Source organism: Typha latifolia, chromosome 1 (assembly GCF_019914945.1).
Source record: "Typha latifolia isolate L0001 chromosome 1, TyphaL0001v2, whole genome shotgun sequence".
In the NCBI taxonomy this organism is placed as follows: Eukaryota; Viridiplantae; Streptophyta; class Magnoliopsida; order Poales; family Typhaceae; genus Typha; species Typha latifolia.
Window position 1 is genome coordinate 4,357,801 of NC_133086.1, and position 14,208 is coordinate 4,372,008.

Consider the following 14,208-nt stretch of genomic DNA (forward strand, 5'->3'; position numbering starts at 1 on the left):
TAAATCACATGAGCTAAAGTATAATCTGATGTTATTGTTATATTAACCTAAGTAAATGCCTATTTAAATAAGTACCTTATTCTACCATCCTATGTAGTAATGTCGTCATGCTTCGCTGTTACGGGCCGCGCCAACCAATTCTTCCACCCCGCGTCCACAGACTTAAACCAAGGGAAGCTACAGGCGGATAGCGAAGACCTTCGTCTTCCTCATCCTCATCCTCCTCCTCCTTCTATATAGCCTTAGCCCTAGCGCCGTACTGGAATCATAAGTCATGGCGAAGTTCAATCGATACTCATCTCAGGCGCCCTCAGCCCCGCCCCTGTCGGCGGCGGCAGAGCGCCCGTATCACCGTTCTTATTCCCACCCTCATCTGCCTCCTTATTCGCGTTCGTATTCTTCCTCTTACTCCTCGTGGGACAGCGCCGGCTACTGTTTCCCTCCCGGCACGCATCCCGAGGTCATCCGCAGCTTCCAGGCCGCTGATCACGATCGGAGCGGCTCCATCAACGAGTGGGAGCTGCAGGCGGCGCTTTCGTCGGGCCACGAAAGGTTTAGCATTCGGACCATTCGGATGCTAATGTTCTTTTACAAGAATCCCGTCGACCCCTCCAAATTGGGTCCGTGAGATCATTGTTTTCCTTTCTTTTTCTCCAAAATGTCGTCCTTTTTTTTTTCTCTTTCTAAGTTGCTTGCATTTTCCTTGTTGAAATGCTCGAATCAGGACAGTTAAAATGTTAACTTTAGATTACCCACCAGTTGTGTTTATGCAAGTGCTGCTGGTTTCTGATTAAGGGTTTCTTTTGACTTGATTAACTGGTGTTGCAGGACCTGCTGAGTTCGCAGCTCTCTGGAATTGTCTTGGGCAATGGCGAGTAAGTGATAGTAGTAGATTTATCCTCTAAATTTATAAAGTGTTTAGCCTTAGGATATTTGAATTTACAATATTGTACACTTTCAGATCTTGGATCTAATCAGGGTCTTATTCACCACATCTTCACCCAATTTGCCATTTAGAGGATGATCCAAAGGGTAGAGAAGACTGATACTGAGAACCCTCACGTTGAGTTAGCTTAATTTAATTTATACTGCAACTAAGTAAAGAAAATTTAAGACATACATGTCTATATCAGAATTTTTTTGCATTAAGTTTCTTTTATCATGCTTATAATTTATTATTGCTATTAAGGTTAGCCTCAAAATGAGAAAGAATGTGAATTAACTCATGAGAGCACTCCAGAATGTAATATATTTCCTCCTTATCCTTTGCATTCTACCTGTTTTGCTTTCTACTTTCGTTGCTGTTGTAGTGTCTTTACTTAACTGGTTTTCTGTTATTTTATGCAGGCCATCTTTGATGGATTTGATAGGGACCAAAGTGGAAAAATGGACTCTGAGGAGTTAAAAGAAGCACTTCAAAGTCTTGGATATGCCGTTCCACCTTCTGTTCTTCAATTTCTAATATCCAACTACAATGATGGAGGATATGGCAGGGGTGGACTAAACTTTGATAACTTTGTCGAGTAAGTATATTTTTTGGTGTGAGGTTTCTCACCTTCATTGAATGATAATCTAACTACTTGCTTGATTGAATATATAGGTGCGGGGTAATTGTAAAGGTATGTCTCAATTTTCTCCTGATCTCTTGAATGAATTAAAGACCTAACCCAAGTTAAATGTTGGCAGCATTAAACCTGAATCTTTGTTTATGTCTTTTAAGGGACGGCTAATCCCAGTTGTTGTGTTGGCGTGTTGTGATGCAAGTGCCTGAGGGTATAGTGCACACAGTTAGTAACTTAGTATAAACTTGGCTCCTGAAGGCAAAATCAAGTTGTTGGTAGATCACATTTCTTTGTTGCTACATACAAATATAGGACCCAGAGCCTCAGGAGAAGCCATTTCCTGCGTATGCATGTGCACACACATGTTCTTGTATCATGCCGTGTGTGCATGATTATTTGCATCCTACCTCACTGGGCATTGAGCCAATTTCCTGTAAATTGGCGGTTGGCAGAGACTTTGTAACTTGTTATGGCTGTGATGTTTGTGGGTTACTTGCCAGTAAAACAGATATATCTGTCTCTACTGGCCTTCAGATAATTTATTTTCACATAGGTTGTCCTAGACCCTTGCATTAGTGAGATTACACAGTATATATAGATATCTCTGTGAATTTTACTTTTTTAATTTTCTTTCAGGGATTAACAGATAAATTCAAAGAGAAAGACCCTTGCGTTAGTGGTTCGGTAACCTTTACATATGATGTGTTCATGTTAATGACCATTCCATTCATCGTACCATAGTTTGGGCATGTTTTTGTACTCATCGTTTGCTGTATGGTGTTGTCATTGCTTTTTTCAGCATGCTGCTTTCTGTTCATCTGTTGTCCAAGAATTTGTATAAAGATATTGATTTATTGATGTGTGTTCATGTAATATATATTCTTGATTCTGTTCATCTGTTGTCTAAGAATTTGTATAGAGATATTGATTTATGGATGTGTGTTCATGTAATAAACATTCTCCATCTATATTCTTTGAGACATTTTGATAGATGAATTCTCGTGATCGTGGAAGTTGATAGATTGTAACTGGTGTCTTATTTTGATAGATGCATTCCATAAATCAACTCGTGATTTATGGAAGTTGATAAATGACCATGAACTATTCTAAATATTCTGGAAAATATGTTTTTCAATGTCGATACCCTTAGCACTACTATCATTTATTCTGTTGCACTTTCAATCAATTGATAATTGGCCACAGGTACAATGTTGAGAATAAGAACAACAAGTAATGCCATGCATCATGAATGGATCATGAGAGAAATACGATTATAATAGATACGCCATGAGCAGGCACTATAGAAGAGTTAAAAGGCATGATGATTGTGACAAGCATCTACTTGAAGTAATAAGTCAATTTTTGAGATCATAGATTCCTTTGTATCATTGAGAAGATTGAAAACCAATAAAAGGAAAAATTTTCATAGATTACATCCTATTCGTATGTTCCATAACCGCATTAGATTGAATGCAAAACATCACAACAAACAGACTTAGCTAATCATTCTGACATTTCCTTAGGCAATGGATCAAACTTAGAGAAGGATCAAATTCTGACATGTTTCTGACATTTCCGCAAACTAATAAAGTTCTTCTTCTTTGTGAGTGTAAATTATGCAGTCCGCCCTCGGATAAGATGTACAAGTCAGCACATATCCACTTTCCATCTGTGCTTCATCCAGGAATGATCCTTCAGACTGGTCGACTTCGCCAGCCTCCATTTTGCCAGCACAGGTGGAGCATGAGCCAGCTCTGCATGAATAAGGCAACTCCACTCCTGCAGTCTCAGCTGCATCTAGGATGTAGGTGTCATCTGGCGCATCAAATTCGTGCTCTTTTCCAGCCGGCGTAATTAGCTTCACCTTGAAGACAGCCATTGCAGATGCCCTGAAGTTGTTGGAAACCTTTAGGCTAGATGCCTTGGAGATATGCTTTAGTGAGCTCAGCGAGGAAGGGCTTCTAATCTGCACAGGGGATGCCTGAATTCTTATGCTGCTTTTGAGAGTGTAGGAAGCTGGAAGGGTAATAGTTGACATCTTGTAACCTGTTGACCAGGGAAAAAATATATATATAGGTGGGATCTTTTTAGGTGGAGATTATGTGATTAATATCAATAATCTCATTGATATCCATTTTATGCAGTCCACTGACACAAGCTCAAAGCCTCAAACCAAAAAGAAAAAGAAAAGAATCAAACACAGAATGTACTAGTTAATAATGACAAGTGATATGGCAACAGCATGTGCTTCAAGCATATTAAAATTGGTTACTATCTTTTTTCAGACAGACAACAATTAGCATCATGATAAGGACTGAAAGAGTAGCTGCAAGATAAATATTAGAATATATAATACCAGTTGGAGACAAATGAATAGCACAGGCAATCCACCATAATAAGAAAAGAATTAAGGCAAACAATTCTGCAAGTAATTAAACAATAAGGTCAAAGAATCTGCATCATTGTGGAGTAGATGAAAGGTAAATCACTGCCCTGCAAAGTGGAGAAATGCATCTGCAACTTGTTAACACGAAATAAAATAAAAAAAACTAACTAAGCTCATGAAGTACAATAAGATTTAGATGCAGAGGCAGAAAACTTTCAAGAATCAAGGGAAACGTCAAGCATGCGATGATTGATAGATCCAAACATCTATAAAAAGAACCAACACAGAGAACCCTCTAATAAAATATTTCACAAAAGTTGGCCTCACTATGGTACTTCTGCTCCGACATCAGATCAAACAGAACGATTCAAAAGAGAAAGAAAAAGAATAGAAAGAGTAGCAAGAGATAGATACCAATCCTGTAACCCCCCGATCCCTTGGATGGCAACAAAGAGATGAGTTTGCTTCCCCCCGATCTCGCTATATGAAGACTGCAGTTAGGCGGCTATTTGGTGGGCGAGGGGTCAGGAAGTTGGAAATAAATACAAAGAAGCCACGGAGGATATCTGGAAATTTACCATAAAGCCCTTGTTGCCATATGGGGACGTCTTTTCAACGATCTCTAAGGGCTATGGCCTCATCTCGAACGTCTTTTCGTCATAGTTAATTCGCGACGCCACGTGGAACAGTCCACGTGGCATTTGATTAAGGATGTAACCTGCATTAAGAAAGCCACGTCTCTCTGCTACTTTAGGATTCGTGCAGAGGAGGATTCTACAAGCATGCAGTTATTTGCTTGTTTCAATCTTAAACCGATGCTCCAGTGGAAAAAAAAAATATTCATCTACAAACCAACATCCCGAATGCAGAGGTTCAGCAATTTCAGACTGCAGTTTGAATTCAGCCACAAAATTTGGGAATCTCTTCTTTTACATACTTCACAAAACTCTATAAAGAACAGCAGATGTGGTTTCAGCCACAATAACTGCAAGTTGCAGTATTGATTCTCGCTAAAATTGCATTTCCTTCTCCTACTTCAATCGAGGGAAGAATATTTAAGGCGTTTAAAGTTTTAATCCGCTCCCCATTTTCGCACCACCCTTTCCTTAGCCGACATTGGAGTCTGATAAGCATCGTTTACAGATGTCGATCCAGGTCCAGAAATAGGTACCATAGTCCTCCGAGGAAAACGTGATGCCAGGAAAGTGAACCAATCCCTTACTCTTCGCAGCAAGAACAGCAATGAGTTGGAGACCATGGCGAACATTACATTGCCCTTCGCTATCAGGAGATACTGTGGAAAAGAATGAATAAAAATCATACAGATTACTCAAAGAACAACCAGAAGTTGGGAAATGCAATCTTTCTTACCAATGAAACAATGCCAATGATAGCAAGAATTGCTTGTTGTGCCTCCTCCCAGAAGTTATCACCGCCAAGCCACCCAAACCATCCTCTACCTCCAAACCAGCCTCCCTGACCACCCCCACCTCCACCATCCCTTTGCTCCCGCCTTTCAATTTCTTTGTTCCATTTTTCAAACTCAGTTTTCTTTGTACCTAGAGCACTTTCTAGAGCTTTCTTAGCTTGTTCCTGCACCAAGGAAGGAGTTCAATAATGAGAGAGGAGTTCATGGAAATTATCAGTTGTTGAGGAAAACATTGACCGCCACGAGTTTTCTAAGACCTTAACTACGACGCAACTGATCAACTGATTGACAAGATCCCTTATTTCGTGGACCCAAAACACAACAAATGTTCAACATCCTGAATTCAATCACCAGAATAAGGGAGGATAACAAGTGCATCTCATACGTCCCACCACAAAATAACCAATAAGCCTTGCAAAACACCCACTGTAACTGACCTGGAAGACAGTTGTACACTATTCAGAAGAATATGTATATTACATCACCATAATTCTCTCCACTAGTATTTTATACATGAGCAAAGAAAACTTGGCCCATGTAACTTTTCCTCAATTAGCACCACAAGCGAACTCTTTTCAGCCTAGTACTACTGTAGCTGAAAAGAGAATACATACTAACCAACAAGCTAAAAGACTCCCTTAGTGGTTAGTGAACATAAGCCACTCATGTCTAATACAACTTGTAATGGAACAAATTTGAATAGCTTCTTCATCCTAAAGTTTCTAAGAAAAGATAAAAGACTCAAAAAATTACATTAAACTAGAAAAATAGAGGATGTGAAGTTGCGAACCAGGCAACAAAGTGCATGCCTTTAGTAGATACTTAACCATGTGGACGCTTGCCATTAATTGCATTCTCATAAAGGCTTCATTGTTTAGCTTAGTAGAAATGCTTAAGGCCCTTAAGCCTCTGTGTCATAAAGGTGAGAGGCAAGCTCTGAGTAATACTCACTTACTATTGGAGCCATTCTCTAGGGCTTGAGTGCAGCAATGTGAGCCAGAACCCAGATGCAGGCGAAACACAAGCTTCCATGCTCGCAGCTCCTCACTACCATACTTCTGAACTATATACATATAAATATTATTTGTCATGTTTATATGAGCATTTATGGAGACTAAACATGGAAATGTATCCTCCATGGATCAGTAACGATGACCCCTTAAGTACAGCCTACAACTGCACTTTCAAGGAGACTACTACATAAGAGTTCTTCTCTATTACTTCCCCTTCTAATTTGTAAGAGAATTCTCCAAAATATAAATTTGTCCACTTTTTGTGGAGTTTGCTCTCCTTCTTTAACTGATTATATTTCATAGAGAAATTTAAATTTCCGGATTTCTGAACCTACTTACACAGTAAGTGATTGTTTCCTATTCGTGTTACTCTCCACCTCCAAAAACCTAAACCCCCATTTTATCTTGCACCTATGACACCAAAAAATAGCTCATTTGGTACCATTCAATTGACAAAGGGAATTTGAACATCAGAAACTAAAAAGAAAAGGAAAGAAAATTCCCGAAAGAAAGAAAAGATGGGAAGGAGGATTACTTGCTTACGGCCGTCAGAAAAGAAGCAGGAGTTACGACCCTTGCGGGCGAACTGCTTCTGGAGCGCTTCCCATCTAGGGTTAGGGTTAGGGTTTACGAGGAGAGCGTTGCGGCAAACGCGTAGAGGCGTCCGCAAAGCGAAGGGGAGGCTTAGAACCGGCGACATAGCCCTAAGAGACGATGGAAGGCAGCCGCCTCGTCTCCGTCTCTAAGCAAAACTACTCAGTCTCCTCTCTTTCTACAAGATTGGGAGGAGGTAAATTTGCAAATAACATCCACATTTTGTATATAGAATCTATAACTTTCACTATTTGCAAATAGAGCCTGGCTTCGCCTTAACAAAATGTATATCAACTATTAAAAAAGATATGCATTCATTTTTATATACTAAATTAAAAATTTTTACTACAATTAAATTACAAAACTCTTCATCTTATATTATCAGCTTTTACAATTTTATTATATTTTATAATAAATGTGTTCCATGTACACTTTATTATAAATATAATATATATATTGACTATAAAAGATAAATACACTTTTAATTTTATATAATTGAACAATACGTATCCAAAATCAAGTGATCTTATCCTCATACTAAAAGAAATGGGCTCATAGTAACAGGAACACTGTTTTGAGCATAGCAACTTTTATGATATCAGATTTGAGTGACGCAGTAAGTATTAATTTGGATAGAGCTGATCCATTGTTCATAAATCGAAGCATCAAGGATAAAGATAGAATATAAACTTGGTTAAACACACACAGTTCATCATTTGGCCTCACAGCTTGGTTTCAACTGTAGGAGCGGGAAGCTCAACCTGTAAACTGCCTTTGCCAAAATGTGCTCACAGGCAGCAAGCAAAGTATATGGATTTTGACATTCAGGATATGAAAGTAAAGATGAGGAGTTGGATCAAAGTCCATTCCATAAGAAAACATAATCGATACTGCTGACCAAAATTGCAGTAGCAAAAATTTAAAACAAACATGAATTTCTTGATAAACAGACGGATGGATGGCACCGGAACAAATTTAAGCAGCAACTAATGAGAAGATATCAAGCCTACGACCTTCCTCTCTCGGAACAGTATTAGTCTTAGAATACGCGACATGGCTTTCCCATCGTGCTCTTCAGATACAAGCATCTCACCTAAGTGACATCAAAGGAGTTAATTAGAGATTGCTAAAAAAGATAAGTTACTTAACTAGTTTCAAACCTTTCAGAGTTCAGATGTAACAAATGTCTTAAATTGAACATGTTTACCAGACAGTGGAACTGTTTTCTAAAAATTGAAAGAAACAAGAAGCTATATGGAAAATCAAGGAAAAGCTCACATTTTGCCAATTCTTCTTCAACAAAGACACAAGGAAGTTCACGCTTAATTGCACATTCTGTTGGATCTGCTTCTCCTCCATTCCACAGTTACCCACAGCAACACCCATGCAGAGAACTTTCTTGAGTTGGAATTTCACCATTGCTTTTGTCTCATTAACCTTGGCCTCCAGGGATTCCTGATGACTTACAAGAGTTGGGAATTTACCTGCATAACCGATCTATTCAAATAAGCATACTAGAAGCATGTATAACATAATTATATATATTCGCCATTTCACTTGACCACACACACACAGAGAGAGCTTAAATTAACAAAAGAAAGTGAAATTGCCCATCAAGTTGCAGTCCTGTAGAGTAATCCTCAGTGTCCATCTTTTCTATTAGATAAGAGACAGATATTATATAGGATATCCTTTTACTGGTAAAAGAATATTAAAGGCAAGTAGGTTAACATGCGCTACTAGAAGCAGGCATTCATCTACATATACTACATCTATCACCTGTACATCATCATTAAAGGACAGTAGACACCAAAAACTAATAGTGGATCAACATAAAAGCCCAGAGGAAGCAACAGATTCCATATATAAAACCATCATCTACTCAAAATGCTACAACAAAACAATAATATATGACATGAAATTCCACTGCTTGCATCATAACAAGTATATCTCCGGGATCTAGTGCATTACTTTCTAAATCTTTCCATTAGGCAGTAATCCCAGCTTAGGGGAAACAGCATAAGAACTGCAAGTCTAAATGCTTACACAAGTAAAATAAGACTCACAAGATAGAACAAAAATACTTGCCTGCTTTGTTGAGACCAGGTCCAAGAAGCCGGGGAATCTGTTTAATGATAGCCTCTGATGCCAAGAAAGCATGGTACTTCTTAGCAAGCTTTTTGACTAGCTTCTTATTCTTGTTCATCTTCTTAAGCCCTTCAACATCCATATAGTCGAGCCCTATCTTCTCTGCCTGCAAGAGCATGTTAATTGCTATCAGGCAATACGACAATGAAATTTAACAGGAAAAATGATGGAGTCCAACAAATTTTTTGCCTACTTCCAACCAGAAATTGAAGGCATAAGTAACTTAAAGACTTATGATAGTTAGGGACATCGAAAAGTATAAAACAACAACATCATTTAATAAATTAGAGTAGATTAGATAGTATCAATTATCAAATCAACATAATAAACACATTCAATAAATGATGGCATATACTTACATATAAGAAAGACAGTTTTAAGCAATTTTTATGTTGTTAGATATAGATGACCAAAATTATTTGGACAGTGTGTGAAAAATTTAAAGAAAAAAAATACCAATAGCAATTGTATCTGATGTCCAAAACCACCAAGAAAAGCACACACTACAACGGATCCTTGCATGGAAGGACTACTGGAGATTATCTATCCTTAACACAGTTATCTAGTGTAAAAACTAAAAATGCACATAACCATCTCTTTACCTCTCCAACATGTTGAGCATCACCAAGCATGCAAACCTTCATCTTTGGGCGTGGAATATGGGGCAGCTTAACAGAACCACTGAACCGCTTGTCCTTTTGAGGGTCATAGTTTTTCAACCCAATCTGCAGCTCAATTGTTTCAGTAAACTTTCGCTTCTTCTCCCGAGACTCGCCAACAATTTGGGTGATTGCTTCTTTCAGAACTTCGGTTTGTAACTTGCTGCAACATGAAAATAATATAGATTATACATATTTAATGTTAAATGAGTAAATCAGGAATAGAATAAGTCATGTAAAATAGACTTACATATACTTCTTAATTTATGAGTTCATAAGAAACGATTTATATATCATGCCATATATTTTAGTATATATTGGTAAAGAGACACAGAAGTCCATAACAATTCACGGTTGGTGAAGAAATAACGTAAAAAAAGAGTCATGGAAATCAATCCATCTTCAAACAAGAAAAGGAATAAAATGTTGCAAAATTATAGCGGCATAGATAATCCCGGATTAAAAATGAGGATTATTAAGAGTTTCAAAATATACTTCTTGCTAATCATTGCCTAAAATCTAACCGTCCGACCAGATGATCAGAATATATTTCTCCACCAACATTAAACAGATCAAGAGTAAAAAACATCTAATGTTTGCAAAACAACCATAATACCTCATTGTAGCGTCCGGTTCCTCCTCCGCTCACTTTGCCTCCTCCGCCGCCTCCTACAAGCAAATAAAGATGAGATCGTTAGCAAATCACAGAGATAACCGCAGGAGTTTAAACTCGTTGTCCGAAGAAGACGAAAGCGATGAGGGTGACGAAGGTTAGAAGAGAGAGAAATAATTGCGGCGCGAAGAAGATTCATACAGAGAAGAGAGCTCACGCGAGATAGACGAAAACCCTAACACGAGAGGAATCGGGGAAGCAGCATATATATGCATATATATAGGTAACGAGGAGAGTGGATTAGATCATCATAGAAACGTTCGCGTTTGTTCACAGCCGTTGGATCTGGGAGGCCGGTGTTTTGGGCTTTAAGTCGGCCCAATTAACTAGTTACGATAAAAGATATGGGCTAACTCACAGAGGCCCAATAACCAGGAGTAATTTGGATATAGGAATTTTTCATACAAGAGCTCTTTTAACTTTCTTCTAGAATATATTTTAATCAATACATTTTCATGAAAAAACAATCTCTTAATTATGGTATTCACAATATTGGGCACTTTAGTTTTAAAATAGCCAGTAAGGATCTCTTCATTTAGCCCCAACAAAATTAAAAAAAAAGAACTGTCATGTCCTAAAATTGTATGTTAAAATATTTTTTTTAATTTTATTATGTATGTATTTAAATTTAGTAAAAAAATGATATGCATCACCTATATAAATTATACTCAAAAGATTTGTGAAGCGTACGCTTTTAATGTTACTAATGTATGTATTTAAATATATACTTTTAATAAGGGCTAAACGACTAAGAGAGCCCAAATTTGATATTCTAAAATTAAAGAGTCCGAAACTATCAATTATCATAAAGTATGAGCTTTTTTTCATGCAAATAGCGTGGTTTTCATTTCTCTAATAAACAAAATAGACCAAAGTAGTCAATGTACGAGGACACTCGAGTTTGAATTTTAAGGGTCATCAATATTTACTACGACACTATTATTATATTATGACTTCTCTTTATAAATAAAAATAATAATTAAAAAGAAAAAGGAAAAAACCAAGTAGTATAGGGCACGTGGAATTGTGTGTGAAACAGCATATATATCTTATCTCAACTTTAGTAATCCAGGGGACCTATGAAAGGCTGCAACAAGGTATATTTAACTGGAGCAAGTGTGTTGCTTTGGTGTAGAAACAGGGTTGATCCTACCAACAGACAGGCATTGATTGTTAAAAACTACAGCCGGACAGATGGAGACGCTCTACATTGTCACAGTAAGCAGAATGACAGAAATTTAATGATCTATGGTTAAAATTTGGAAAAGACTACAGTTACTTGATCCTTAGCCTGGAAAACGAACAAGATGTCGTTCAAATGATTTTAAACCACTTGGGACTGTTCAGAATGTTGAAGAATTGATTCAAGTATTCAACCCACCTGGAAAAATCTCAGATTGGACGTAGCTGTATTTAAGATCATAGAAATGTTGAAGAGGCAAGAAAAGAGATGTAGCTGCATGGGGTATCTTGATCAACCCAAAAATGGATGCACAATACATAAGAGGTTCCGTTCACGCTTGAACCTTTAAATTTAAGATTCAAGTGAGAATCATGCTAATAAATGAGTCTTGGCTCAATGCCATTTATAATGTTTATTGCGCAACAGAAGTGTTTCCACAAGCTGTTCTAAGCTCAATGTAATGCAAGATCTGCAAAAAGCTAGACCTCCAACAATCATCATTCAGATTGCCTTTGCCCCAACACTGGAATATCCTCATATCTTTTCTGCATTTCAAACAAAGAAACTGTATGAATAACATCATTCGAGGTGGCTTACAAATGATGCAAATATAGCACTGCACCATAACAAAAATTTTGTTAGCAGCTGGAATGCTTTCTGGGCAACATAAAATTGGTAGGCATCACAGATGAATTCAAGTCAAAACAAGACCCAGGGAACAGATGGTCCTATGCTAATTACATGAACAAAGGATGGAGCACAGAATTGTTATTTTAATTTCAAGTAAAGTTTCTTATGAATTGTTGGAAGCAGAGGCAATCTTGAATAATAAATTAGACATAAAATTCCAAAAGATATCAGGAAGTCTGAACAAGCACTAAGATACTGCTCTGAATATGTCTTTACTTTAACTAAATCAACTCCTCAGTGACTTCAAAGCTTTGGACAATAAACATCGCCGAGCAGATCGTGGCATCATGCTAACAACAAATGTAGTTGACCATTAAATGAAACCCAAGGATTGTCCAGAGAAATGGATGTTCCAATAAATAACACCAATTTCTAATTTAATTTCTTTATTGGCGAAAACTATACCATCACCTTGGGTTGGTGAACGAGGTTATTTTATCTCCTAAATTCCTAATCCCTTTATCCTCCAGTCTCCATCTCCTCTTACATGAATTAATTATCTTGCTCTCCCACTCTTCTCATTGGTGAAGGGCAACAGCAACCATTATGTCTATGGCTCCATTTGACACTTGACAGCAGAAAGCAAAATGGGACTTACTGTGGAGGGAAGAATGATTATGAATATTGAGTCAGCTCATAATGGCTCTCGAGATGTAATCCACACTTTACCAGATGAAACTCCCTCCAATAAACAAGATACAAGAAAGAAATGTGAAGGAAGATTCAATAGAATCAATATATCAAGCAAACTCCTGCTTAGAAACAGCATGGATCGTGCTGCAAAGTTTATAGTTGCAAATTCACTTTTTTCGTCAATAACTGACTAGTTTTGCTGGACTTCAATAGACCAATTCGGGCTTATATCTCCCTAACCTCTACTGGACTTTAGCATATGTAGTTTGGTTAATTGGGTCAATTTTCGATTCCCTCGGGGATAGTTTCCCAATAAAACGAACACTTTGATCTTGAGCACGCTATTACAACGGCATCAAGAGTCTCTTGGTTCTCTTTAGCCTTTTAGAATAAGTGAGTTGAAGAGCAGGCTTGGGCATATTTTCTCAATGCAAGAGCTCCAAGGTAAGGTAATTCTAAAGCTATCCGAGTGAAGAATCCATAGATTTGGAGTATAAGCAAAATATCACATCAAACAATAATTTTAATTTGAGACCAATATTTTCATACAAATCAATGCAATAAATTCAACAATAGACCGAGTTCAAAAACCATTACCCCCACGTTGTTATACTCCCACAACTTGTGAACTCCGTAATCCACCATCTGCAACCAAATAAAAATAAAAGGAATAGTTACACATAGGCGTCCATGGCATCCAATAGAAACCCATATGAGGCACAAAAGAAAAAATACATTGAGATGTCAGAAACCCTAATCGATGGCTACGGAGGAGAGAAGGAAGGAAGGGAGGAAGAGGAGACAAACCCGCTCCCCGGCGAAGGCGCCGGCGACGACGAAGGTAACGTAGACGGAGTTGCGGCGCATGAGGACGCGGTAGAGCCCTTCCCACAACCCCATGAGATCTCGATTGTTCCGTTCGCTTCCTTCCAACGAAACACAAAAGAAAAACCCAAGTCCAAGTCCAAGTCCAAGATATGCAACGATTCGGGTTGGGCCGTGCGACTCAAGTTAGCCTCAGACTCGTTTCGGGCTTGATAATTTTGTAGGATAATTTCCTTTATTTTTTCAACCCTCAGAAATTTTTGTTCATAACCCCCCCTATAACTTATAAGACATTTTTAATAGTCCATATGGTCATTAAATATACTAATTATAGAAGTCGTTAGCGATCAAAATTGACATATGTGCAGAAGAGTATCACCCGAAGCCTAATATGTGTAACTTTATAATTGTTA

General features: G+C 37.9%; 5 protein-coding genes across 8 annotated transcripts; 1 reads left to right on the top strand and 4 right to left on the bottom strand.

Annotated features, from left to right (window-relative positions):
• Positions 1-138: 138 nt before the first annotated feature.
• Positions 139-3,672, top strand: LOC140789928 (probable calcium-binding protein CML48). Of its 2 annotated transcripts, none has more exons than XM_073139843.1 (5): positions 139-620; positions 829-875; positions 1,348-1,523; positions 1,601-1,619; positions 2,199-3,672. In XM_073139843.1, the coding sequence occupies exons 1-5, from the start codon at positions 275-277 to the stop codon at positions 2,301-2,303; spliced, it is 693 nt and encodes a 230-aa protein (XP_072995944.1). In that variant the 5' UTR covers positions 139-274; the 3' UTR covers positions 2,304-3,672. The 2 variants fall into 2 exon arrangements, with proteins under 2 accessions (XP_072995944.1, XP_072995951.1); XM_073139850.1 differs by having other exon boundaries at positions 2,209-3,672.
• Positions 2,973-4,665, bottom strand: LOC140789962 (ferredoxin, root R-B1-like). Of its 2 annotated transcripts, none has more exons than XM_073139904.1 (3): positions 4,527-4,665; positions 4,363-4,453; positions 2,973-3,608 (listed from the first exon to the last, which is right to left on the bottom strand). In XM_073139904.1, exons 1-3 carry the CDS (start codon positions 4,527-4,529, stop codon positions 3,145-3,147), a joined length of 558 nt encoding a protein of 185 aa, XP_072996005.1. In that variant the 5' UTR covers positions 4,530-4,665; the 3' UTR covers positions 2,973-3,144. The 2 variants fall into 2 exon arrangements, with proteins under 2 accessions (XP_072996005.1, XP_072995996.1); XM_073139895.1 differs by having other exon boundaries at positions 4,363-4,439; positions 4,527-4,639.
• A 107-nt stretch (positions 4,666-4,772) lies between these two features.
• Positions 4,773-7,217, bottom strand: LOC140789952 (uncharacterized). The gene is made up of 3 exons (XM_073139882.1): positions 6,926-7,217; positions 5,320-5,541; positions 4,773-5,242 (listed from the first exon to the last, which is right to left on the bottom strand). The coding sequence occupies exons 1-3, from the start codon at positions 7,088-7,090 to the stop codon at positions 5,021-5,023; spliced, it is 609 nt and encodes a 202-aa protein (XP_072995983.1). The 5' UTR covers positions 7,091-7,217; the 3' UTR covers positions 4,773-5,020.
• Positions 7,218-7,781: 564 nt separating this feature from the next.
• On the bottom strand, positions 7,782-10,656 carry LOC140789939 (large ribosomal subunit protein uL1). Of its 2 annotated transcripts, none has more exons than XM_073139870.1 (6): positions 10,622-10,656; positions 10,408-10,460; positions 9,735-9,954; positions 9,073-9,238; positions 8,263-8,468; positions 7,782-8,077 (listed from the first exon to the last, which is right to left on the bottom strand). In XM_073139870.1, the coding sequence occupies exons 2-6, from the start codon at positions 10,410-10,412 to the stop codon at positions 8,024-8,026; spliced, it is 651 nt and encodes a 216-aa protein (XP_072995971.1). In that variant the 5' UTR covers positions 10,413-10,460; positions 10,622-10,656; the 3' UTR covers positions 7,782-8,023. The 2 variants fall into 2 exon arrangements, with proteins under 2 accessions (XP_072995971.1, XP_072995964.1); XM_073139863.1 differs by having other exon boundaries at positions 10,606-10,656.
• Positions 10,657-11,917: 1,261 nt separating this feature from the next.
• On the bottom strand, positions 11,918-13,923 carry LOC140794880 (cytochrome b-c1 complex subunit 9, mitochondrial-like). The gene is made up of 3 exons (XM_073147154.1): positions 13,778-13,923; positions 13,568-13,615; positions 11,918-12,192 (listed from the first exon to the last, which is right to left on the bottom strand). Exons 1-3 carry the CDS (start codon positions 13,868-13,870, stop codon positions 12,145-12,147), a joined length of 189 nt encoding a protein of 62 aa, XP_073003255.1. The 5' UTR covers positions 13,871-13,923; the 3' UTR covers positions 11,918-12,144.
• Positions 13,924-14,208: the final 285 nt, after the last annotated feature.